This window comes from Solanum pennellii, chromosome 4, assembly GCF_001406875.1.
Source record: "Solanum pennellii chromosome 4, SPENNV200".
In the NCBI taxonomy this organism is placed as follows: domain Eukaryota; kingdom Viridiplantae; phylum Streptophyta; class Magnoliopsida; order Solanales; family Solanaceae; genus Solanum; species Solanum pennellii.
In genome coordinates, this window is record NC_028640.1 from 59,512,484 (window position 1) to 59,540,020 (window position 27,537).

Sequence of the window (27,537 nt, forward strand, 5' to 3'; positions counted from 1 at the left end):
AATCCGAATCATTTTATAAATTTATATTTAATAAATTTTAAATGATTACAAATGCCCCCTGCTTCAAGTCTTGTCGCGATATTTTATCTTTTAGAGACTAGGCTTGAAGCATTAACTGGTTACTAAATTCACCTTAGTTAAAAATGAATTATAATTGAATTAACAATTGTAATCCTACTCAATTTCATATTCATATATATGTTTTATTGGCCAAGCCAAAAAGAAATTGTAATTGAACTAGGAATTGTAATCCTACTCAATTTCATATTCATATTATGTTTTATTGTCCAATCCAAAAAGAAATTGTAATTGGACTAGGAATTGTAATCCTACTCAATTTCATATTCATATTATGTTTTATTGCCCAAGCCAAAAAGAAATTGTAATTGAACTAGGAGAAGGATTCTATCCCACCACATGACATCTATAAATAGATACATTGTCTCCATAATTTTATCTTCAATTACAGATTGTGAGCCTACGACGAAAAGGGTATACTCAAGGTAATTTTCCTTCTTTTTTTATTTATTTTCGTCACTTTTTTACAGCTTGACATGTCTGTCGTAGAAAATTCATATCTCATTGTAGAAAAATCGAAATCATGAACCGTTTGATTTTTCAGAAACTATACTTTTAGATAACATACCCGAAATTCAAAATTCAATACCTTCAGAATCCTTTTAGATGATTTTTTTGAAGTTAGCTCTAGATTCTGTCATGCTAAAAATTTGTCACCTTTTTTACAGTCTGACATGTTCGTCGTAGAAAATTCATATCTCATTGTAGAAAAATCAAAATCATGAACCGTTTAATTTTTTAGAAACTAGACTTTTTGATCTCTAACATATCCAAAACTCAAAATTTAATACCTTCAGAATCTTTCTAGATGATTTTTTGAAGTTATCTCTAGATTCTGTCATTCTAAAAATTCGTCACTTTTTTACAGCCTGACATGTTCGTCGTAGAAAATTCATATCTCATTGTAGAAAAATCAAAATCATGAACCGTTTGATTTTTCAGAAACTAGACTTTTTGATATATAACATATCCAAAATTCAAAATTTAACACCTTCAGAATCTATGTAAATGATTTTTTGAAGTTAGCTCTAAATTCTGCCATGCTAAAAATTTTCAGATTTGTGTGACTTACTAAAAATCTCGTGTCTTGACGTTGGAACAGCGAAATCACAAATTCACTTGGTGATTCCTAATCTAGACATAAAGGTCTACAACACATCCAAGATTCAATATTTAATACCTTTCGAGTCTCAAACTTCTTGACGGGTAACAATCTCTCCTTCACTTGTATTTCCTTTTTTTTTTTTTGTAGATCAGCAAAAGGAATTTTATATTTTATGGAGGCTACATAATGGAAGGATTTATCACATAAAAATGTGCTTAACGTCCATGCCTAAACAAAATAAATAAAACTCTCAAGGTGTTCCATGGCCTCGAATGCTTAACCAACTTGATGCTTTACTATAATACCGTGTAATGCTCCCGCCTTGAAAATAACCTCAAGGTTTTACAAGGTTCCGAATGCTTAACCAACTTGAAGCTTTTACTAGAATACCGTGTAACGCTCCCGCCTTGAAGATAACCTCAAGGTGTTACAAGGTCCCGAATGCTTAACCATGAAGCTTTACTAAAATACCGTGTAACGCTCCCGCCTTGAAGATAACCTCAAGGTGTTACAAGGTCCCGAATTCTTAACCAACATGAAGTTTTAATAGGATACCATGTAACGCTCCCGCCTTGAAGATAACCTCAAGGTGTTACAAGGTCCTGAATGTTTGACCATGAAACTTTACTGGAAAACCGTGTAACGCTCCCTTATTGAAGATAACCTCAAGGTGTTACAAGGTCCCGAATGCTTAACCATGAAGCTTTTCTAAAATACCGTGTAACGCTCCCGCCTTGAAGATAGCCTCAAGGTGTGACAAGGTCCCGAACGCTTGACCAACTTGAAGCTTTAATATGATACCATGTAACTCTCCCGCCTTGAAGATAACCTCAAGGTGTTACAAGGTCCCGAATGTTTAACCATGAATCTTTACTAAANACTAAAATACCGTGTAACGCTCCCGCCTTGAAGATAACCTCAAGGTGTTACAAGGTCCCGAATTCTTAACCAACATGAAGTTTTAATAGGATACCATGTAACGCTCCCGCCTTGAAGATAACCTCAAGGTGTTACAAGGTCCCGAATGTTTAACCATGAATCTTTACTAAAATACCGTGTAACACTCCCGCCTTGAAAATAAACTCAAGGTGTTACAAGGTCCTGAATGCTTAACCAACTTGAGACAAGATAAACCCGTGAAAAGACCTGTTTAAGGTGCAAAGGGACAAATATTTTCCACCTTAAGGCATGGAAATTTAAATATCCTTTTAAAGATAAATCCGTCGGAACTCTAGCTTAAGGTGCAAAGGGACAAGTTTGTCCACCTTAAGGCATAGAAATTTAAAGATTCGTTGAAGGATAAGCTTGACCAACTTGAAGCTTAATAGGATACCGTGTAACGCTCCCCCCTTGAAAATAATCTCAAGGGGTTACAAGGGTCCGAATGTTTAACCAACTTAAAGCTCTAATAGGATACCGTGTAACGCTCCCCCCTTGAAAATAATCTCAAGGGGTTACAAGGGTCCGAATGTTTAACCAACTTAAAGCTCTAATAGGATACCGTGTAACGCTCCCCCCTTGAAAATAATCTCAAGGGGTTACAAGGGTCCGAATGTTTAACCAACTTAAAGCTCTAATAGGATACCGTGTAACGCTCCCCCCTTGAAAATAATCTCAAGGGGTTACAAGGGTCCGAATGTTTAACCAACTTAAAGCTCTAATAGGATACCGTGTAACGCTCCCCCCTTGAAAATAATCTCAAGGGGTTACAAGGGTCCGAATGTTTAACCAACTTAAAGCTCTAATAGGATACCGTGTAACGCTCCCCCCTTGAAAATAATCTCAAGGGGTTACAAGGGTCCGAATGTTTAACCAACTTAAAGCTCTAATAGGATACCGTGTAACGCTCCCCCCTTGAAAATAATCTCAAGGGGTTACAAGGGTCCGAATGTTTAACCAACTTAAAGCTCTAATAGGATACCGTGTAACGCTCCCCCCTTGAAAATAATCTCAAGGGGTTACAAGGGTCCGAATGTTTAACCAACTTAAAGCTCTAATAGGATACCGTGTAACGCTCCCCCCTTGAAAATAATCTCAAGGGGTTACAAGGGTCCGAATGTTTAACCAACTTAAAGCTCTAATAGGATACCGTGTAACGCTCCCCCCTTGAAAATAATCTCAAGGGGTTACAAGGGTCCGAATGTTTAACCAACTTAAAGCTCTAATAGGATACCGTGTAACGCTCCCCCCTTGAAAATAATCTCAAGGGGTTACAAGGGTCCGAATGTTTAACCAACTTAAAGCTCTAATAGGATACCGTGTAACGCTCCCCCCTTGAAAATAATCTCAAGGGGTTACAAGGGTCCGAATGTTTAACCAACTTAAAGCTCTAATAGGATACCGTGTAACGCTCCCCCCTTGAAAATAATCTCAAGGGGTTACAAGGGTCCGAATGTTTAACCAACTTAAAGCTCTAATAGGATACCGTGTAACGCTCCCCCCTTGAAAATAATCTCAAGGGGTTACAAGGGTCCGAATGTTTAACCAACTTAAAGCTCTAATAGGATACCGTGTAACGCTCCCCCCTTGAAAATAATCTCAAGGGGTTACAAGGGTCCGAATGTTTAACCAACTTAAAGCTCTAATAGGATACCGTGTAACGCTCCCCCCTTGAAAATAATCTCAAGGGGTTACAAGGGTCCGAATGTTTAACCAACTTAAAGCTCTAATAGGATACCGTGTAACGCTCCCCCCTTGAAAATAATCTCAAGGGGTTACAAGGGTCCGAATGTTTAACCAACTTAAAGCTCTAATAGGATACCGTGTAACGCTCCCCCCTTGAAAATAATCTCAAGGGGTTACAAGGGTCCGAATGTTTAACCAACTTAAAGCTCTAATAGGATACCGTGTAACGCTCCCCCCTTGAAAATAATCTCAAGGGGTTACAAGGGTCCGAATGTTTAACCAACTTAAAGCTCTAATAGGATACCGTGTAACGCTCCCCCCTTGAAAATAATCTCAAGGGGTTACAAGGGTCCGAATGTTTAACCAACTTAAAGCTCTAATAGGATACCGTGTAACGCTCCCCCCTTGAAAATAATCTCAAGGGGTTACAAGGGTCCGAATGTTTAACCAACTTAAAGCTCTAATAGGATACCGTGTAACGCTCCCCCCTTGAAAATAATCTCAAGGGGTTACAAGGGTCCGAATGTTTAACCAACTTAAAGCTCTAATAGGATACCGTGTAACGCTCCCCCCTTGAAAATAATCTCAAGGGGTTACAAGGGTCCGAATGTTTAACCAACTTAAAGCTCTAATAGGATACCGTGTAACGCTCCCCCCTTGAAAATAATCTCAAGGTGTTACAAGGTTCCGAATGTTTAACCAACTTAAAGCTCTAATAGGATACCGTGTAACGCTCCCGCCTTGAAGATAAACTCAAGGTGTTACAAGGTCCTGAATGCTTAACCAACTTGAGACATGATAAACCCGTGAAAAGACCAGTTTAAGGTGCAAAGGGACAAATATTGTCCACCTTAAGGTATGGAAATTTAAAGATCCTTTTAAAGATAAATCTGTCGGAACTCTAGCTTAAGGTGCAAAGGGACAAGTTTGTCCACCTTAAGGCATAGAAATTTAAAGATCCGTTGAAGGATAAGCTCGCAACAAAGCTAGATTAAGGTGCAAAGGGACAAATATCGTCCACCTTAAGGCATGAAAAATTTAAAGATCCTTTTAAATATACAATAGTGAAAAAGTCAACTTAAGGTGGAAAGGGACAAGTTTGTCCACCTTAAGGAATGAAAAATTTAAAGATCCTTTTAAATATACACTAGTGAAAAAGTCAACTTAAGGTGCAAAGGGACAAGTTTATCCACCTTGAAACATAGAAATTCAATGATCTATTGAGGGATAATCCGCAACAAAGCTAGCTTAAGGTGCAAAGGGACAAATCTCGCGCACCTTTAGGCATGGAATTCAATTACATACGCATTTGGAGACTTCTACTTATATACTTGAAGTCTTACCTTCATACTTAGAGTATTTGAATACTTCAACCTGTATACTTAGAGAATTTGGATACTTCAAATAATAAACTCGAAGAATATAAAGACTCCAATTTTCATACTTGATCTAATTTAAAGACTTCCACCGTACTAATAAGAGATTCATATTTTGTAAGGGGTTGCCCCTTCCATAGACCCATCAATACTTCGTGCAAGCCTTAAGTTTGATGAGACAAAAGATAAAAATAAAATATATATCGCTTTGACTTTCATGCAATAGATCAAGTGGGAACATTTTTTTTGACACTCATGCAACTGAACTTAGAATATGGTTCTAAGCGCCTACGTACCTCAATAAAGAGGATCAAGTCACAACGTAGTTCTGGGGATTCGAGTTATTATTCTTTTTTTTTTGTGGTTGTGCCGTACACAGTTTATACTCTTGCGGGCCAGGAGTAACATGCAGTTTAGGCTCGTACCTTAAGGAGCATCATCTTCCTTCAAGGATAGTATCTCTTTAGAAATTTGGCATTAATAGGACCGATCCTTAAGCCATCAGCATCAACAAGCTTGTAAGCACCATTTGAATATGCTTCTTGTACGACATATGGTCCATCCCACTTTGAGGTAAATTTGCCCCCAGACTTGTGCGAAGTAATGATTGGTCTTCTTACCGCGAGAACTTGATCTCCAACTTGAAAGCACCTCAAGCGAACCTTCTTATTAAAAGCACGAGATAGACGAGCTTGATAACATTCAAGGTTTTGTTGGGCTTCTAACCTCTTTTCATCAAGTGCTTCTAACTAAGCAAAACGCAATCGAGCATTTTCTTCCTCAGTGAGCCCTTCTTGAATAGCAAGTCTTAAGGAGGGTATTTGACGCTCGAGTGGCAGGACTGCTTCAACTCCAAAAGCAAGTGAATATCGTATTGCTTGAGTTGGTGTGCGATATGTTGTCCTATATGCCCACAAAGCTTCTTCCATTATTTCATGCCAATCCCGTTTGGATTTGGAGACAACTTTCTTGAGCAGGTTGCATAGAGTTTTATTGAATGCTTCAGCAAGACCATTAGCGGCAGCATGGTACATAGAAGATTTACGCTGCTTAAAGTCAAAAAGATCACAAATCTTGTTCATTAACTTGTTATCAAATGGTTTGCCATTGTCTGTTATTATATATCGAGGGATGCCAAAGCAATAGATAATATTTACTCGGATAAAATTTGCAACATTCTCTTTCTTCACCTCTTTTAGAGCGACAGCTTCAGCCCATTTTGAAAAGTAATCAGTTGCAGCCAAGATGTACAAGTGTCCACCAGAAGACTTTGGCAATGGTCCTACAATATCCAGTCCCCAAGCGTCAAATGGCCAAGATGCGATGGTTGGGTGCAATACTTCGGGTGGCTGATGAATGAAATTCGCATGAAATTGACAAGCATCACATTTTATAGCATAATATAAGCAATCTTTTACCATGGTTGGCCAGTAATACCCCATCCTCTTTATGTGAAAATGAAGTTTTGGTCCAGATTGATGTTATCCAGATACTCCTGAGTGTGCTTCTTGCAGAGCTTGAATCGCTTCTTCCTCTCCCAAACATCGTAATAACATACCCTCAAATGATCTTCTATATAATGTATCCTTGTAGTAAAGGAAACGAGGTGCACGACGACGTATGTTAGTTTTTCTTCTTGGATTTTCTGGAAGTTTCCCATAACATAAGTAGTCAATGATGGGTTGTCTCCAATCTTCCTTCGCAGCTTCAACAATGGCGACGATATGATCAAGCTTATTTTCAATATATTCTTCCTCATTTGACGGTGGTACTATCCATTTTTGACAGACAGTTACTTGCGTTTGATTACGAAGGGCGTTGAAGCTAGAGTAGCCAATGCATCAGCTTTCTTATTCTCTGTTCGACGCACATGTTGAAGGGTTACATCCCCAAGCCATCTTATCAACTTTTGAGCATAATCATGATAAGGTCGCAATTCAGGATTTTTTACCTCATAACTTTCTAAGAGTTGATTAATCACCAATTGAGAGTCACCAAAGACCTGTAAATGTAATTGTTTCATGTTAACGGCCATTTCAAGTCCAAGTATCAGTGCTTGATATTCAGCGACATTAATGGAGCAACATTGTTTTAGAGTAAAAGAGAATGGTAGAATCTCTTCTTGTGAAGTGATGAACACCACACCAGCACCAGCTCCGCCGCGATGTGTAGCCCCGTCAAAGTACATTTTCCAAGGAGGTTGAACTTCAATTAACATCGCATCTTCATCAGGAAACTCATCAGTTAACTCCCAATCATTTGGTATAGGATGGTCTGCTAAGAAATCCGCTAGTGCTTGTCCCTTCACGGATTTTTGAGGGATGTACACAATCTCAAATTGTTGGAATTGGAGGTACCATCCTGCTAGTCGGTCACTAAGGACAGGTTTTGACATAACAAACTTGATGGGATTTGCTATAGAAATAAGGCGGACAACATGAGCTTGAAAATAATGCTTCATCTTTTGAATTGAGAAGACCAGTGCCAAGCATAACTTTTCAATTGGCGAATACTTTAGCTCATTTGGCGTCATCGTTCTACTTAAGTAATAAAGAACATTTTCTTTGCCTTTCCTATTCTATTGAGCTAACAGGGCTCCTACAGACCTTTCTTGTGCTGCAATGTAGAGTATCAATGGTTTTCCAGGTATAGAGGCTGCCAAAACCGGAGGTTTTGCTAGATACGATTTGATACTTTTAAAGGCTTCGCTACATGTTTGGTCCCAATTAAAAGTAGCACCTTTCTTCATGAGATGACTGAATGGTTGACATCTCCCCGCTAGATTTGAGATGAACCTTCTCAAGTAGGCTAACTTTCCCTGGAGACTTTTTAACTCATGAATATCTCGAGGTTCAGGCATCTTTGATATTGCATCGACTTTGGCTTCATCAATTTCAATTCCTCGATGTCTCACAATAAAGCCAAGGAACTTGCCGGAAGTAACTCCGAAGGCACATTTCAATGGATTCATCCTTAGTTGATATCTTCGGAGTAACTCAAACACCATCCTTAAGTCTTTCAAATGATCACCCCTCTTCCTCGACTTTACTACCAAATCATCAACATAACATTCAACATTTTTATGGAGCAAGTCGTCAAAGATATTTTGCATAGCCCTTTGATATGTGGCGCCAGCATTCTTTAAACCAAATGGCATCACTTTGTAGCAATAAATACCTTTTGACGTGCGAAATGCAGTGAGTTCTTCATCTTTTGGTGACATGCGGATTTGATTATATCCAGAAGAACCATCCATGAACGACATTGCCTCATAACCAGTGGTGGCATCAATCATCAACTCTGTAATGGGAAGAGGAAACTCATCTTTAGGTCATGCATTTCTTCCTCACAGGAACAATACTTGAAATCCATGTAGGATATTTGACCTCACGAATAAAGCCTGCCTCAATGAGTTTGTGAACTTCATTTTCTATCAACGGAATCAAGTCTGGTCTAAAACGTCTTTGAGCTTGTTTAAATTTACGAGAACCATTTTTGACTGCCAATTGATGGACCGCTACTCTAGGATTCAATCCAGGCATTTCTTTGTATCTCCAAGCGAATACATCTCTATATTCTTTGAGTATATTCACGTAAGCGACTTCTTCATCAATTTCTAGAAACGCACTCAAGTAAATTGGCTTCAAATCTTCATCAGTGCCAAGGTTAACTTCCTTCAAAGGATCTATTGTGATCTTTACTCCTTCTTCAAGTTCTGGTGGAGCATCTTTAGCATCTTCCACTTCCACAGGATCATTGTCATTGACCGATATATGGCCACACGAGACAATATCTTTTACCCCTTCCTCAATCTTTTTTTGAGGTAAAGAATCGTACTCATTTTTTATTGTAACATGATTTGAGGAACCCACACTTTCTTCATCTTCCTCGCGCTCTTTGGTGTAAACCACAGTATGAACCTTTGCCTTGAGTTCCTCTTTACAGGAAACCACAAGTTCCACTTGTCGCCTCATCCTATAAGGAATCAAACTTCTGAAATCCTTTCGAATCAAATGTGAAGCAGGCGTTGTAACTTTTAAATAACTTCTAAGGTTCTTGTTATTCTTCTTCAGAGGCCCTAACCTCTTAAACATAGAAATTCTTGTCGTCGCTTCACCAAGTCGATCAAAGACAGAATGATTTTTATTGGGAGCAGTGACATCATCTTCAAAAGTTATATGATTATTACCGGCCCTTCTTATGGAAATGCGAATTGGCGGCGGTTGGCTATAACCTAGGCCTTCACGTGCTTTCCTAGTTGTATCTTCTGATTGGAGTTTCCCTAGCGCTGATGGCTCTCTAGGGTTGTATCCTGCCTTCACAAATAACTTGTAGGCATTGGTATCAAAACCTTCTCTTGTGCGCTTTGTAGGGAGACCATATCTAGCACTTGATCTTGAGCGACTGACTTCTCTGGCAACTTTGAAGACAAGTTTATTGCATCAATCCGTCTGATAGGAAGATCTAGTCCTCTTAATGCATTTTCTTCAAGGTTAGATGGTTTATCTTGTTCTTTCTTCGCTTTTGGAACATAGCAAAGCCTAGAAGTCTGCTTATTCTCTGAAGACAGGATCTTCCCTTCATTATGAATGGGACAAGAGTCTTTAGTGTCAATTTTAACCTTTTCAATAACTGCATCAATTTTTTTGCTTATGATAATATCAATCTTGATTTATTTGACGTCATTGGATTTGACCCCTTTAACAACATAACTTCTCATATAGAATTTCGCATCCGCAAAGTGTGTCTCCACTTCGGTGAAAGGATTATCATCTGCAACTATCTTTCTTTCAATTCCGCCTTCAAGATATTTCAAACATTGATAGTAAGAAGATGAGACAATTCTATTCTCATGTACCCAAGGCCTACCAAGTAATATATTGTATGATGTCTTTGCGTCAATCACATGCATCCATGCACTTGATCGCAAATCTCCCATGTGGATATCTAATTTAATAGAGCCTATGGACCTCTGCCCGCCTTGATTAAATCCTTGTATCAACAGAAGACTTTCACTAAGTTCCCCAGTCGTGATGCCAAGTTCCTTCAATGTGTGGATAGGCAAAATGTTGACTCCAGATCCTTCATCTATAAAAATTCTATTTATCTTCTTTTCTAGCACATGACCCACCATATACAAAGGACGATTGTGTAGTGCTTCACCAAATAGAAGATCGTTATCTGTAAATGTGATTTTAGTATCACAGACATGTGCTTCTTGGGAAGAAAGTTCAATAGATTTTTCAGAAGATGAAAGAGACATCATTTCTGAGATTTCCCTTGTTTCTTTTTCTTCTTCCCCAGGAGACACTTTTGGTGAGGATTCACTCGTTGTTCCTTCTTTTACAGTAGGAGGCACCTTCATTGTTTGTCCTTTATCCACATTGAAACATGATGCCTCGACATTGCCTTGAGTAGACTTTGTGTCGAACGAGCTTGGCAAGAATTCCTCTAGAGTCACAAGACGTCGAGGTTTTTGGTAGTGATGCACTTCAACCTTTGCCCTTTTGGGGCGCTTGATTGATTTTTGCTTCTCTGATTTCTTCACCATTTTTCCTCTAACCGGTTGCTCGGATAATTCTTTTCGTAAGCTTGACTTGTTGCGTCTTCGCCTAGTTACAAGAATCCAACCCTCATCACCATCTATGTCAACGTCCTGGTCTACTGGCTCTTCTTCATGCTTTTCAAAGATATATATTTGGATCGCATCCAGTGACCCAAACGTGATAGAGGTATGGTTAGAACTAGCCTTCTCATCATCAAGGATAATTTTATTTTCGTTAGCCAATCGCATCACTCTATCCTTAAAGACAAAACATTTTTCAAGAGGATGACTCACAAGTCTATGATACTTGCAATAATTTGGGTCATCATATTTTCCAGCTTCATCGGGTCGCTTCATCTCTGGCAAGTCAATGAGCTTTAACTCAAGCAATTCATCAAAAATTTCAGAAATGTCAGAATCCAAGAAGGGATACTTTTTCCCTTACATCTCCCTTAGCGTCGACTTTTCATTTGAATGTGCTTGGAAAGTCGTTCTCAGATTTTGTTTTACGCCCTCATTCGTGGTGAACTTTGCGAGTGACACATTTACACTCATGGATTCTTTGTTGTTATTTCTGGGCAGAAACTTGATCCATCTTTTGGGTTCCTGCATGTCCCTTCCTTTGAGAGGATCATGGACAATAATCATATCTTTTTCGGCAGATGATATGCTCAACTCCATATCGTGAGCGCGAGTAGCTAAATCCTCGAAAGATTTTGGTTTTATCCCTTGCAAGATGTAAAGAAGCTCCCAGTGCATTCCTTGAATACACATTTCGATTGCAGAAGCTTCACTAAGCCTGTCATTGCAATTTAGGCTCGCGTTCCTCCATCGATTTATGAAATCTATGACCGGTTCATCCTTTCTTTGGCGAGTATTCGTGAGTTCTACCATGCTCACCGTGCGCCTTGTGCTATAGAAGCGATTGAGAAACTCATGTTCTAGTTGCTCCCAACTATCAATAGAGTTAGGCTCGAGATCCGTGTACCAATTAAAGGCATTTCCTTTTAGAGAGCGGACAAACTGTTTGACAAGATAGTCTCCATAAGTTCCAGCATAATTACATGTCTCCACGAAGTGCGCGACATGTTGTTTCGGATTTCCTTTTCCCTCAAATTGTTGAAATTTGGGTGGTTGATAACCGTCAGGCATTTTAAAGTTATCAATCCTAGCAGTGTATGGCTTAGCATACATATGAGAAGACTTGGTGGAGACTTCATACTTATCTTTGATAGTGCCTTCAATAAACTCCTTCAAGCGATCGAGTGGGATCATTCCTTCAGAAGAAACTGGCATCTCTTTAACAAACAGGGCTTTTTTAGCAGGATCTTCGATTTCTTGAACTTCAATGCCCTTTCCAGGTGCATGGCTCGCATCTCCATCTAAAAGTCCTTCTATCCTGTCCATCAACTTGTTAATTCGAGATTCTTGGTGTTGTACATGCTTCGTCAATCCTTCAACCAACTTCGTCAGATTTGCGAGTTGTTCCTCAGGAGAGGAAGCAGCAGTCACCATCGTTTGCATGATCATCGGAGATGCAGGAGATTAACATGGGTTGTCGCGTAAGTTCAATTTAAGTGGACTCACGTTGCACAATATACGTGGAGATGATTCATAAGTTGAATCACAGTTCTCCCTTGTGGTAGAGTTCTTGGAACCAGATTGCTCGAGTAGAGCCAATGTCTTCTTGATCTTTTCAGCAACACTACTTCCTCCGTCTAGAGCATCTGTGGAGGAACTTGCTCCTTTTGCAGTCGAAGACCCAAAAACAGGAGTTGACGTAGACGACACTTGATGCGTTTGTGTTCCTAGTGTACCAGCCTTGCTTCTCGTAACAACTCCAAAACTTCCAAAGGTAACACCAAAGATGTCTTCAACTTCAGTAGAGAACTTGGAGATAGTGACCTTAGAGGCGGTTGATCGAGAGTTGTTGTTCATGGAAGTCATATTGATGTTCTTTGACGTTTGAAAAGTTGAGATGAGAGGTAGAGATTGTCCCACTGGGCGTGCCAGAATTTGTAGACAATAAAATTCGCGTCGAGAAAATAATAATCAAGAACGAAAAATTATAGCAACAATCGATTTTATTATTTCAAATGCGAGTTTTACAATCTCTATAATTCCTCTGAATTCGCCTTTTCAAATATAAATTCAAGGGCTTTAAAGCTTGTTCTTGAATCTATGATTAACTTGAACTTGAACTTTATCTTGATCTTGACTTTTATTTGAACTCAAGGGCTTCGAGCTTGTTCTTGAATTCGGTTGTCTTGATCTTGATCGTTCTTGAACTTGAATGCTTGAATTCTTAAACTTGTAGCTTTGTAGAGAATTAAATGGCGTTTGTACCATAGAGTTTCTCTAGCTTCTTGTTTAGAATTTTCTGTCTCTTTTCTGAATTATGAGGACCCCTATTTATAGTTTTAGAATAGAGGAGTTGCGATTGGAATAGGATTCCATTCACCCAATCAGATTAAAGTGACATGACATTTGGGCTTTATAGAGCGGGTTTGTCATCTTTGACACATGTCATGATTCTATTGGTTTTCTTATTTGACTTGGCATGCCACATCATCTGCACACATGGCGCCAAGATGGGCTCTAGAATGAGATGAGATTGAGTTTAACAAATTGAGTTCCTCCAATGTAGCCAAATCAATTAATTTAAACTTTAATTAAATCCATATTTATTGGACTTAAATATTTAACTCAATTATATCAATCCACAATATTTATTTGGATTAATATATTTATGAATTCAATATAATTCGAATCATTTTATAAATTTATATTTAATAAATTTTAAATGATTACAGCAGTAACAAAACTTATTTTGTGGTTATTTTTAAAATTGTTAGTAAATTATGTTAATCTTCGTAATAATATTGAGAAGGGTTGTTAAAAAGTTGTAATTTATTTTAACTTGAGACTTTTATATGGTTTCAACATGTTGTTGTGATTAATTAATTTTGTTCTTTTTTCTTCTGTTTTAAGCGAAATTCATATTATATTTATGATATTCGATATTTATTTTTTGGTAATGCATACATAACTATAATAATTAACATGGAACGCACGTGTCAAGCACATGCTCAAAACTAGTATAGTAAAATTTACAAATTTGTTTTACAAAATAATTTTTTATATTCGTTAATATTTTTCCTCTTTCCTATTTTGACACTCAAAAACCTTTTTAAAAAGATAAGTCAAAAGTAAAATTTGCTCAAAAGCACCCAAGAGCCCATTTGAAATGGATTCGTTGAACACATACTTTTTTAAAAATCAGACTGACGATGCCGAAGTTCTTTTTTATTGAAAACAAAAGGTGTTCATGGATTCTCCTCAAGCCCATGAAAAAAAAAACACAATAAAAAATGTTTACAACCCACACGACCCAAATGAACTAAATTAGCTCTATTAAAACAAGACCTTACGAAGTAGGGTTTCTTAATTTGTTCCTCAGGTTTTCTTTCTTCATTTCGTTTACTCCGCCGCGAGGATGTTTTCTTTGTGATTTTCCAACTTCAACTTCAGTCTCCTCTAATTGTGGGTGATAACCCTTCTCCATCTCCAAGTGATTTAGGTTTTGGATGTTCAACTTGAAACTATATATTTCTTTTTTTCTTTGTCACTTTTTTTTCTTGTCGACCAGTGACTTCTTCCTTTGTTCAACTGTACCATTCGATGAAGATCCATGAGCTTTTGTCAAATACCTAGCATTTCAGCGATATAACTTTTTTTTCTATCCCCTACACTTCATTTTTCTGATTATATACTTGATCCTCTTCCCTAGAGATCTAAGATTAGGGGACTCAAGGAGAGTCATTGACTCCAACTATCGTTCATATACGATTTATACTAGATCTGATCAATCTCTCTCTCAAACACATAATCATGGACTTAAGGAATCCGTAAGTCATCGCTTGTTTTACCCTTTATTTTTATTTTTAAATTATCTATTATTTGTCTTTATATATATACATAAGAAAGATTCATCACATTTACTCTCATTAAATATAGAAGATTTTTTATGTGTTCAATGCGTGCAAATAATTTTACATGTGAGGCTATGTAATTAATATTTATGTCAGTTTATCCATACACTTGTGAACTATAAAATGGATTGTTCAAGGGAAATTTACGGAGATATTTGTAAAATATAAAGTGGTTGTTCTAGGGAGTTTCATCCAGTCACAACTGAAATATAAAACTAACTGTTCGAGGGAAAGACCTATCTATATTGATAGTGATTTCGCCTTAAAGTTTTTGCCGCATCTATTTATTCCCTCTTGTAGTGATTGGTTAGGCTAGGTCGTATTTGAACCTCTCTGCAGTTCTTGATTCTGATTGAACTATATAGAAACAATTTTTTGGCGACTTAAGAAGAGCCATATTGAGATTCCCCAAACAATATACAAATAGTAAACCTTGACATATCTAGCAGATTGTGCGAGGGAAAACGTATATTTATAATGATGGGTCTAACCTACCCGCTTGGATTGTAGATGTAGGAAGGCGGTCTACCTGTTAATCAAACTGCATTATATGTTGATAAAAAGAATGTTAATGAATTCATTTTGCAGATAAAATTGATGTTTTACTTTACAATTTTCATTGGATGAATGAGTAAATAGTCATAGAGATCAACACGATATTTTGATTTACTTGTATAATTTATTTATTGTGTTTTTAAATTACTTTTAGATGAAAAATTTTAATTTGAAAGTTGATCTATATTTTATTGACTATTAGTTAGAAAATAGACTATTAATTATGTCATAATATATTTTAAAAAAAATGAAATTTCTTATTTTTATCTAATATATCATATTGTATAAATCTATATCTAAATAATTATTGTTCAAGAATAATATTTAAACAATTGAAAATATCCTGATGATCAATGTTTGAAAAATGTGAAAGACATGTTTTCTGCTTTTTGTATGACTAATTTTTTATCTAAGATGAAATGTAAACTTAATTATCTCAAGCATCACCAAACAAGAAAAATAAAAACAGAGAAGTTCATATATACTATTTATTTTAATTTTAATATAGTTTATATTATAATACTGAATTGAGATGAATTAGTACAAGAGTACCTTTAGGAGAAAAAGGTAGAAAACACCAAACATAAGGCACATTACTGCAATTATTTAAGGTATTATAACTTTTTATATAAAATTTTTAGCATGGGTTTTCTTTCTGATAAACTCAATATTGCACAAAACGTGAATAAAAAAAGAGTTAAATGCTACCATTATGTACAAAACTAGATTCAATCATGTACTATTTTGTTGGCTTCATGATTATAATTCACAATTTTCAAATGTCTTGACGTAAACAAGTTATGTCAAGTTAATCGTCATAGTGTTCAGAAAAAGTTGTAGGGATAAAATAATTGCGAGCTACTAAAGCTCATTCAACCTACTCACCTAATATTGTGCTTGATCATTAGCCTTCATGATGTCTTGCTGAACTTTTTCACCAAGTATTTCAAATATTTTGATAGACCTTTTCACCCCTCCTCCCCTATTTTGGATCTCTTGCAAGAGCCTTCTAGCATTTTTGAGTCGTTTCCCTGCTGTTAAGACCTTCCTATTCTTTTCTACCAAGTCATGTTTAGTTACTTTAGACACAAACATGGTAGTATCTTTTAACTCCATTAGATAGGAATTTTTTCTCTCCATATCCTCCTCTTCAGAAATCTTACCAAGATAGTGTTGCATCTAAGTTATCAAGCTTGCCATCCACGGTATCATAGAGAAAAGTTCTCATAGCTTTGATGGAAGAAAAACTAGTGATGTTAGTTTTTTTTTCATTAAAGCTATGTTAACTTTTGTCTTTGTTGACGTGTATGTCAAGTTTAATGTAACTTGGTTGCAACAATATCAAGATGAAATTTTTGAAAAGGAAGATATGGAAAAAAAATCTTCCTATTTGATAGCGTTAAACAAATCTACCCTGCTTGTCTCTAAAGCAACTAAGATAGACTTGGAAGAAAGGAATAATAAGGTTTTAGCTGTAGATAAACAACTCAAAAAGGTTGAGAATGCTTGAAAGAAGCCAAAGTCAAGTTAGTGAGATAAAAAGAGCCACCAAATTATTTGAATTATTGAGTGAAAATTTCACCAGGTCACCATAAAGACTAGAGATCAAGCACAATAATTACTGAGTAGGTTGAAAAAGTTTCTGTAGCCCGCAACTATTTCATTCCTACTATTTTTTAAACATTATAGACAATTGTGAATGATCCTCACGAAGTTGACAAGATGACACAAATAAATTCAAGTTTTACCTCATCGAGTGGGTAAGACATCGTGTAAAAGTCTCGATGCATCATGATAATAATATGTTAAGTTCAAGTGACATTGATTTATGAGATACAACTTCGTTATGAATAATATATTGAGTTTAACTACTAATGCGCCATAGTAATTATATAATGATGATTCAGGAAAAATAATATACTTTTGACTAAAAGTCATGAAATTTGCTCAATTAAATGATCTATTCTCTTATGTGAATGTGGTAGCATGACATGATATTTTTGAAAAATATGTAACGACACTGAAATCTAGTAGTTGACACTAAAGATTAATGAGTTTTGTTTTAGGTTTGAAATGAGGTTTTATGATGTCGTATGTTGACTCGAGCTTTGGTTGAGGGGTTGAGGGGTCAATGGTCAATGTACGACTCCCCAAGGACCACCCTAGGGGTCCTTGAGAAGGACCCTTAGCATAACCCCAAGGCTGCCCCAAAATGAGAAAGTTGCCAAAAATGTTGTGACTTACAGAAGGGGACCACTACCCGTAGGTCAAAACACGATTCATGCTATTGAACCGCAGGTCAAGGGCCACATTATCAAGATGAATCCCCAAATCACGCTTAACCAGGATGGGGCATCATCTGGACAACTATCTGTGGTTTGGGGTCGTGGTTCACCCCTGTAAAAGTTCTCAAGGGTCGGATTCACCCTAAGTCTAGTTTAGTTCATGGACAACTATTTTAGGTTAATTATGGTATTTTAAGAGTATTAAAACTATTAAACTCAATTTTTGACTTCATTCTCTTCAAAACCCAAATTCCAGCCCCACTCAAATATTTCTCTCTCTAGGAAGATCACCATTGAAGTTTAAGGTCAAAAGGTTAAGGTCAAGTTCAAGCTAGGGGTTCAAGCACCAACCATTATTCTCTAATTTCTTGAGGAAAACAACTAAGAGGTATGGTAGTTTTGATTCTTGGTAGTTACCACCCAAGAAGCCCTTTCAAAACTCTCTTTTCAATGATAAACTTTACCCAAAATTATAGGTTTTCTTTCAAGACACGGATTCTAGCATAAAATGATTTTAAATGATGATTTTTTTTGTTTTAAGTTGAATTATTGAATAAATTCCCCATAAACCCATGAGTTTCCCAAAAACCTACTTTCATGAATGTTGGTTTGAATGATGGTACTTGGACGAATGCTCAAATTGAATTTATGATGTTTTAGTTATTGAGTTGAGTTAATGTACGATTATTGTGTCAATTGAAGTGCCAGTTGATGAGTTACGAGTGTGAACCTTGAAGGGTAAGTTGCGATCAAGTTACATGTTGAAGTAGGATTGTGTTAAGCTATTTATCCACTTGAAAGGTGGGGGTGTTTAATTACTATGTACATTGTGGTATTGAGAATTGATGGATGCTTTCCTTATACCGCTACATGTGGAGAATTGATGTTTGATTATGAGGTGAATCTTATGCACGAGAACTGAATGTAAGTATAATGAACATGTTTATAATGTAATAGGGTTATGACTGAAGGTTTAATCTTACTTGAACACTCATGAATAATATTGGTAGAATCTGAAGGGTTTTTATTCAATGTATTATATACTTCGAATTGGTAGACTCTTGTATCATATTCTTGTGTAAATGGGACTAATGTGTATTGGTGTATCTTGAATTGGTAGGCTTAAGACATCCTTTTCTTGAATGTAATGATCATGAGTCGGTAGACCTAGTATTGGTAGCACTTTCATAAATAAATGGTAAAGTATTCTAGGCTTAGTCTTGAACCAATAGACCTAGTATTGGTTATAACCTTTCATGATGAGTCTAGAAACTATTGAATGATATGCCTTTGACCGGTAGACCTAGTGTTGGTTACCCTTCTATGCGTAAAATGATGAACCTTGTAACTGTAGACCCAATGTATATGACACCTTTCTTCGCAAGTCACGAGCTATCCTTAATGTACCATGAATCGGTAGACCTAGTATTGGTGATCATTTCTTATATAATGTATTTAGAGTCAGTAGACCACTGTTTGTAACCCTCTTAAATACAATAAATGTGAATGAATTACTCTATGAGAATGTAGGCTAAGTACTGAGTGGATGTGGTAAGATGGAAACTCTCCCAATGTTAGGATACAATTTTAATGAACATATTCTTGTCCCATAACTATGTGCCCACATAGGATATCTATTAGCCAGTGGTTTTTGTACAAAAGTTAAGATATTACCTATTCCACCTTAGACAAGTAGACCACCTTCTTACGATGTGGTGTCATATGACACCGGGTTCCATAATATAGCTCTCATGGTCTATGTTGCTTAGATGTTTATTCCCATCATGTGATATGTGCATTATGTTTTCTTAAGGAGTTCTATATAAAGTGTGGGTGGTAGTATGGAATGTCATTCATGCATTGCACTAGTAGGCTTCAAGACGGATATAGTGAGTTCTCTATGGTTTTCATGAACAATGTATAAATTTCCTCTAAATGAAGAATGTTGACTCTTATATGTCTAAATGTAATGAAGCATGGTTATCTTGGATTGTACTTATGCCCTACTTTCCTTGTCATGACTTATGAAATGTTTGTGTCTCTTATGTATGATTGTTGTCTAATGTTAGAAAGGATGAATGGTAAGTTCACTTTTGGTGACATTAAAGTGGTAATTTGGTATGAATGGTGGTATGAGATGCTATCCATACATTGCACAAAGTATAACCTGAAGGTTACTTGCGGTGAAGGTCTAAAGTGAAGGTAATCGTTTATATGTTGATTGTGTTCAAATATGAAGGAATAACTTGTATAATGATATGTTTGTATATTATTCCTCTTTTATCTATGTTCATGAAGATTTCTCAAATTGGCACAAATACATGACGTTCAAATAGAATGTCTATTTTAAGCATGTTTTTACATGATTGTCGTACTTAGTACTTAATTGTACTAACCCATAATTCTCTTATTATTATTACAACTGTAGGTTTCAGCAAGTGAGTGCTCTGTCTAGTTAAATCTTGGATTTGAGATTCTTCAATGACTTGGTATGTCCTCATAGACCGAGGACAAGTTTTTGATATTCATTTCCTTTTCATGTAATAGACTATTTATAGAGGTTGTTTAAGTCTCTCAATTGTAAAGGGCCGTGAACCTATTTTAGTTTTCAAGATGTTATTTTAGATGTCTATCTGAGATGGTAGACTTCCCCTTATGTTTCAAATGTTTTAAATAAATTTTTGATTTTATGGATTTAAATGAGTTTTAATTTTGTACCGTATTCCTTATATAGGAAGTTATGAATTCTATGAGGATTGTATGAGGCTCTTCCGACTCTTGTACGTCGTATCGCTTCCGGGGCATAGGCTCGGGTTGTGACAAAATTACAAGTGATTGAATGAATGAATATTAATGTTGTAAACTGTTAATGGACATTATTGTGATAATTAAAAGGAAAAACATTATGGGTTCTTAAAGATGGTCCTCTTAATGTGAAGGTAATTTTTGGTCATGAAAGTTTATTGGCCAAATTGTTGTTGGTGCAAAAGTTTTGTAAATCCTTCATGAAAATAAATGAATTCAAATTGGTAGTAAACTTTCTAAAGTGATGTTGAGGGGGGTCACATAAATTTGATAATGCCAAAACATGACAATGAGTTTCTAATAAAAATTTATGGAGCATGTACAAATGATTATGGTCTATTTCTTGATAAAAATGTGATTTTTGTTCCTATAGACAAGGACATGTTCATGTATGGTATGATAAATGTCACATCTCACTTCTATTCATTTGTTCATATACTTTGAGTACGACACAAATATTATGACATGTTTTATTATGAACTATCAAAGGACAAAAGAAAGAAATAATTCTTTCTTATAAAGGTTGTGCTAATAATCAAAATAAATATTATTGTGTTACAAAACAAGTTTATCATTGATTATCAAGAAATAAGTCTTGAAGTTGAATATAATAATTTTAACTATAATAATAATAATAATAATAATAATAATAATAATTTTCTCATTGAAGGAAATGGTCACTATAAGACAGTTGTCATGAAATTTGTAATAATATACAAAATCAGTTGAGCACTATAAGACAATTGTCATGAAATTTGTGATAGTACACAAAATTAGTTGAGAGTTTTGAAAATGGTAATTTATTACTCTCTCCATTTCAAAAAGAATGACCCTATTTCCTTTTTAGTCTGTTTAAAAAAGAATGACCCCTTTCCTTTTTTGGCAACAATACTTTAACTTTAACTTTTCACGTGACATGTTTCAGACCACAAGATTAAAGGGAATTTTGGTATATTTGACATGACTTCAATTTAGAACCGCAAGATTAAAAAGTCTTTTTTCTTTTCTTAAAACTCCGTTCCAAGTCAAACTAGATCATTTTTTTGAAATGGAGCGAGTACTATTTGGAGGAATGAAATCATTTATAATATTAAGGTTGTAGTAAGTCTCAATTTTTTTTTCAAGTTCCATAGGAATTGAAAAGAAAAAAAAATATTATATTTAACTATAAATTATGAGAAGATTGATTACTACAACATAAGTGAGTTATAAATATTTACATATAAGATAACCCATTATTTCCTCCTGTTTACTGTATACATAAATAAGCATGATGATGGAATCAGATGGAAAAATAAACTAGAATTTTATGTAACATCTCACAAACTGAAATAACTAGGAAGAAGCTAAGAATTGAAAGTAGTCTCTTTTTTTTTGGGGAAAGAAAAAGTTGAGTTTTTGGTCAACCTCAAATGGCCATAACTCCTAACTCAGGATGTTTTAGGTTTTCTTCCAAATGTGGTAGGAAATTTCTTGGAAAAATATTTCCAACGACGCCGCGTTTGCGCATTTTTGAGTTTGTATGAGTGAGATATATCCATTTGAAGTTGGGATGTTCGAATGAGGAAATGTCCAAATCAAAAATTTTAAAGGGTATTTTGGTATTTTTCCACACCTAATTATTTTAATTCATTTTTAGTGAATAATTTCAGGGTTAAAACTGAATTGGTTCAGTTTGCACAATTGGAAATTAATACTAGGGTTCTAGAGTGAAGAACACTAGAGAAAAATGAAGAGAAAAAAAGATTTTTCATTTCGTAAGGATTTAATTGTGGATTTCTTCAAGGATTTGATCCTACAAGGTATGTGAGTCTTCATTGCATTGAGTTCGTTCACTTACGTGTCAATCATGTTTATTTCAGCGAAGTTCATTCTAGAAAGTTGAATGTTGTTTTTGAAATTGACCTTCGTTCTTAAGTTAGGTTGAGATTGAGGAGTTGTTTGAGGTTAAAATGTTTATTTCTTGAGTTGTTTGAGTTAGATTCTTGTGTATATACACTGTAGGTATCTGAATGTACGGGGAATCTGAGAAAAAGAACCGATTTTAGGAGAATTAAAGTCATTAAATGAAGAAGGAACAAGTTGGGCGAATCTGGGTACTAGGTCAGTGTCGTGGACCTGTTCCTCAAATTTGACAAAAAATTTTTTGCGGAGCGGAGTGGTCACGGACTTTTCTGCCTAAAAGGTTAATATATTAAGTCAAAAGAAATTAAGAGTCAAGTCAAAGAGAAGTTCATGAAGTTTTCAGAAGTCTTTTATAAATGTTTTAAGTTTGTTTTAAGACTAAGTTTTGAATTGAGTAATGAGTAAAGATTGAAGTCATTTCTTCAGAAGAGCATATCGGGACTATGTATTTCCAAAGAGTAAATATTTTCACATTAAGAAAGGAAACTTAGATTTCAAAATGAGACTTTGAGTTAGTTTTTTTTTTTCGTAAAGAGGAAACTAAGATTTCCATGAGAGACTTTATGCTATATTTTGAGTAATTATCTCAAACCAAAAAAGAGTTTTGTTTTTACAAACATATGAGCTAAGTACATTTTGGGAGTAGTATTAAGCACCGATATGAGGACGAGTTTGAGTTTAGATAATTCAAGGTCTCCATAAACCGTGTAGCCATCATGGGTAGTAAAAGATCATACTTTTTAGATGACTCCTTAAGATACTTTAGCATAGACTAGTGGATTCACTTAGTTAAGGCGTCCTATACGACATCAAAATATATATAGCACAATTCTGGCAGTGTGGGAAAGACGTATCACTACTTAAGCTCATAGTGGTGGTTGTTGATTAGAGAATCTCTCATATAAACTATATTACTTTATTATATGAGTAAAGTTGAGTTTATTATTGAATTTATTTAACGAAATAAGTTGTTTTTCACTGTCTTACAAGCTTTATATATTGCATGTGTTTTATTATTTTATATTGAGTTAAGTTGTTCAGGAGTTAAGTAAAGTCAAGGTAACTGTTCCTTTCAAATTATTTTCAAGATTAAATTGTGTCTAGCATTCCAACTCGCATACTTGTTCATTCAATGTACTAATGACAATTGGCCTGCATCGTTTTATGATGACTCAGGTAATCAGGATCCACATCTAGCACCTTGTTGATCAAACTAAGCACTCATAGTCGTTTAGTGATCCTCCTTGCATTTCGAAGGACCCCTTTTATTTCACTTTCAATATTTAATTGTTAGGATGATATGGGGTCTTGTCCCGAAATTTCTATTTGTTTTAGAGGCTTCATAGACAATTATGTAGTTTAATTGTCTTACATTATAATTTTAGATGTTGTTTAAAAACTTAAGTTGCCATTTTCGCTAAGTTTTATATCTACTTAAAGTTATGTTTTGATATTATCTTGTTAAATTATGTCTTTCGCTGAATAAGTTAGCTAGACAAAGGGTTCACTTTTGGCCGGCAATGATTCTGGAGTGTCATCCCCGCCCAGGGTGTAGACTCGAAGCGTGATAGTTTACTATACAGTAATATATATCATTCAGCATTGGACATTTCGGTTCAAATGTGATTCTAAAGAAATTAAGAATTCATGTGACTATATGTTGAAGAAATGAAATAGGCAAATAAAACATGCGATTCACGTGTATTTTATTTTACTTGAAACATTATTTTTTGAGTTTACGGTCCATTGATTAAGGTATAATGTCAGTAGGGTACATATAAATTATTATGGCTAAAGTATAGCAGTAAGATTAAAAGTACGAATTGTGTATTGGGACATAAACTTTTTCACAAAAATCCTAGTATTATTGTACAGAGATATATTCTTTCATGGTGGATGCAATGAAGTTTCTTTCAAACTAGAAATAAATGAAATACTTAAATGCATATAATGAAATTATTGTCATGTGTATCTAGACAGTGAAGGTTCTATGAATTTTTTTTGAAAGATTTAAAAGGTTTTAAAGCAACACCATTGAATAGTACCCCTATGACTATGAAATTGCTTAACATAAAGAAATATCAATTTCAACTTTATGAAAATGATTTGCACATACTATGTGTTAGCGCAATTGATGCACTTATTTTTTCTGTTATAACTATTCATGATATAATATTTTTATTAATGTGCACGGAAGAGATAATTCAATTGGAGATATTTTATTGGTATAAAATTGGTATAAATTCAGTATTTCGAACCAATACTTCCAAGGTTCTATTAGTTATATAAATTCAAGGTATTACATAAAGTCCTTTATTCTAACAATCTATTTGCATATAAGGGTATTTCCATATAATCAAGACTACAAGGCAGTTAATTATCAATACATATAATTCATGTCTAATCAAGATGGTAGCAACTTATAAAGCAAGTGGCTCAACACATAAGAGATGTGTATTTTTCTTTTAGGAGAAGGTTCCAATATTATATGAAGAAGATGTTACTAGGATAACTCAAATTAACGAAGAATATTTGAAGAAAATAAAATAAGCATATTTTACCAAAGTTATTTCCAAGCACGATCTTCAATAAAATTCATACAAGATGATATGTGTAATCTTTGAATTGTTAAGTGATATTTCATTAGAGGAAATAAGTATGATCTGCACTTATTTTCTTGGCTTAGGTTTTTCCCAATGAATTTTCCAGGCAAGGTTTTTAAAGAGGAAGTAATCAATATATATTACAAGATATATGTACTTGTGTTCCTTTGATAGAATTTTTCCCACGGGATTTTTCCTAGTAAGATTCTAATTAGGCATATTATCAGACATCCAAGAAAGAGTGTCATAAGTATATCTGTGTAAATGTCCATAACTCCAAGATGTAATTACACCATAATGTATATTAACTCTTACACCTCCATGTACCCACCCCCCTTGATATTCCTCTATAATTTTACATGGTTAATGTCTCCGTAACTTTCATGGTTAAAATATCATGTTTATGACTAACCTTTTGTATGCCTCTATGTAATATTATAAATATAGGCATTAGAGTTTATATTTGATACACTTGAAGATTTGGAGAACAGTTTGAAGATTAGGGCAATTGAATACTTGTAAGAATAAGAAAAACTCTCATCTCTTGTCTCTTATTTCTATTACTCTCATCGTCTGTATTTCTTGTCTTATTTTCTTTAGTTTTACAATAGATGCAATATTTTATCCCTCTGTTTAATAATAGTTGTCCACTATTGACTTGACACACTTCTTATGAAACAATAAATAATAGGGGTAGTATTACTATTTTATCTTTTGACTTTATTAAATTTAATGCTTTGAGAAATGTGTTAGATGAAAAATAGTATCTAGAAAGGCTAAATTAGACATAAAAGGTAAATTATCTCTTGATCGCAAATGTTGTTGGACAATTATGTTTAGTATAGTGAACACTATTGTTGGACTGAGGGATTAAAAAATATAAAATATAATTTAAATGAAGTTATTTTATGAAATTAAAATATAGATGGTTTAAAAACAAATAAAGTGAAAAGGGTGAAAATAAGGTTTTGGTGTTTTTCAAATTTCAAATAAAACTTGAAGTTGTATTTAAAATTTTCATGACCAGAACTATTTTTGGAAGAAAATGAAATAATATTTCAAAAATAAGTGAAAAATTCTCATTACCAAACAATTTTCCGAAAATAAGACAATAATTTAGAAGTACTATTTGTGTAGCCTCTTCATCGATATCTGATCACATCATAATTTTCGTATTTTTTTCTTCACTAGTATCTGGAACGTGCGTTGCACGTTTGTCCCTTAATATTTTTATTTTAAGTTTGTCTTTATAAAGTTCAATTATATAATAAGAAATGCAAAAATGAACAATTTTAGTTATGATTTAATCTCAAATGGTATGAATATGTCTATGAATAGCTAATTATTTTTTCAGATCAAACAACTTATTTATTGAAGTAGTTTACAATGAATTTCTACTCGAAAAAATAATAAACAGATGTAAAAGTCTTTGGCGAAAGTAGCAAAGACATAAAGAAGAAATAAATGCAATTCTAGTCATTGCTGAAATCACAAATATAAGATTCTTTTTCTTTTGTGCTTATATGAATTGCATTCTTCTTCTTTTTTAAAAAAAATATACAATAGTATTTTTTTTAATGAAAATAGAAAAAATTGACGAACATTATTTTCTCATTTTCGAATATCTTTTGATCTTTGTTTCCATAAGATGAAAATTAATTATATGAACCAAAAGATTATTTAAGAAATTGGGATAAATAGTTCTAATTTAAAAATAATCATTCCGTTTTCATATCAAACACTATATTGCTAAACATACTAAGATTGAGGCTTAAACCACACATACATATATAAAAAGGATAGATATACCTGGAAAAAAAGAATCTCAAGGAGAATGAGAATGAACGGAAGATGAGAGCAAGAAAACTTATTGTGTAGCTATATAGAGTTTTGTAATGTAAAGAATATGAAAAGATGGAGAAAATTACATAAACATTGATCAACAATAACTAAGAAAAATATGACATGAAACGTTTTTGGATTGTAATCAAGGAGCTTATGACTATCTATCTTCAATCTTAAGTATTGAATTTAGTGTAAAGCATTAAGTGCGGTTGGAATGAGTTTAACTGCAGAAACTCAAAGGATCATTAATTAAAAAAAAAAACTGTTTTGCTATCATTATTTATTTAATTTTCAAATTTTGTAAATGACATTTTCTAATTTAATAAATAAGTAAAGGACATTTTAGTAATTCAACTTTAAACTCAACATCTTCCCACTTATAATAATANGAAAAAAAGACAAAAAGAAACAGAATATTTAAGTAAAAATACAATATAGACATTATTCTTATAAGATTGATGTATATAGATGAAAATATAAGTACAAAATTAGTACATAACTCTCTGAGTTTTTATCGACTCCTTTCATATCCTATCAAAATTCAAGAGTCTTCATCATCTGTTTTTACTATAGAATAAAAATAATAGCCTAATAATCTTCATAGGGGTTTCATGAGATAAAGAAGTTGAATTTATATAAATAGAATAGAAGGAATATCAAAAGATATCTTAAATTTTTAGTTTAAACGTTTGGAGGTTATGAATATGAAAAGATGAGAGTTATGAATATTAAGAGTATAAAAGTTAAATAAGTATTTAGAAAATAATAATAAATAAATGAAGAATATGAAAAAAAAAAGTTAGCAAACCATGTAAAAA

The 27,537-nt window shown here is 34.4% G+C and overlaps 2 protein-coding genes across 2 annotated transcripts; both read right to left on the bottom strand.

Annotated features, from left to right (window-relative positions):
- Positions 1-6,976: 6,976 nt before the first annotated feature.
- On the bottom strand, positions 6,977-7,717 carry LOC107016839. The gene has a single exon (XM_015217181.1). The coding sequence runs from the start codon at positions 7,715-7,717 to the stop codon at positions 6,977-6,979; it is 741 nt and encodes a 246-aa protein (XP_015072667.1).
- Positions 7,718-7,762: 45 nt separating this feature from the next.
- Positions 7,763-11,086, bottom strand: LOC107016840. The gene is made up of 4 exons (XM_015217182.1): positions 9,898-11,086; positions 9,575-9,816; positions 8,546-9,500; positions 7,763-8,484 (listed from the first exon to the last, which is right to left on the bottom strand). Exons 1-4 carry the CDS (start codon positions 11,084-11,086, stop codon positions 7,763-7,765), a joined length of 3,108 nt encoding a protein of 1,035 aa, XP_015072668.1.
- Between the last annotated feature and the right edge of the window lie 16,451 nt (positions 11,087-27,537).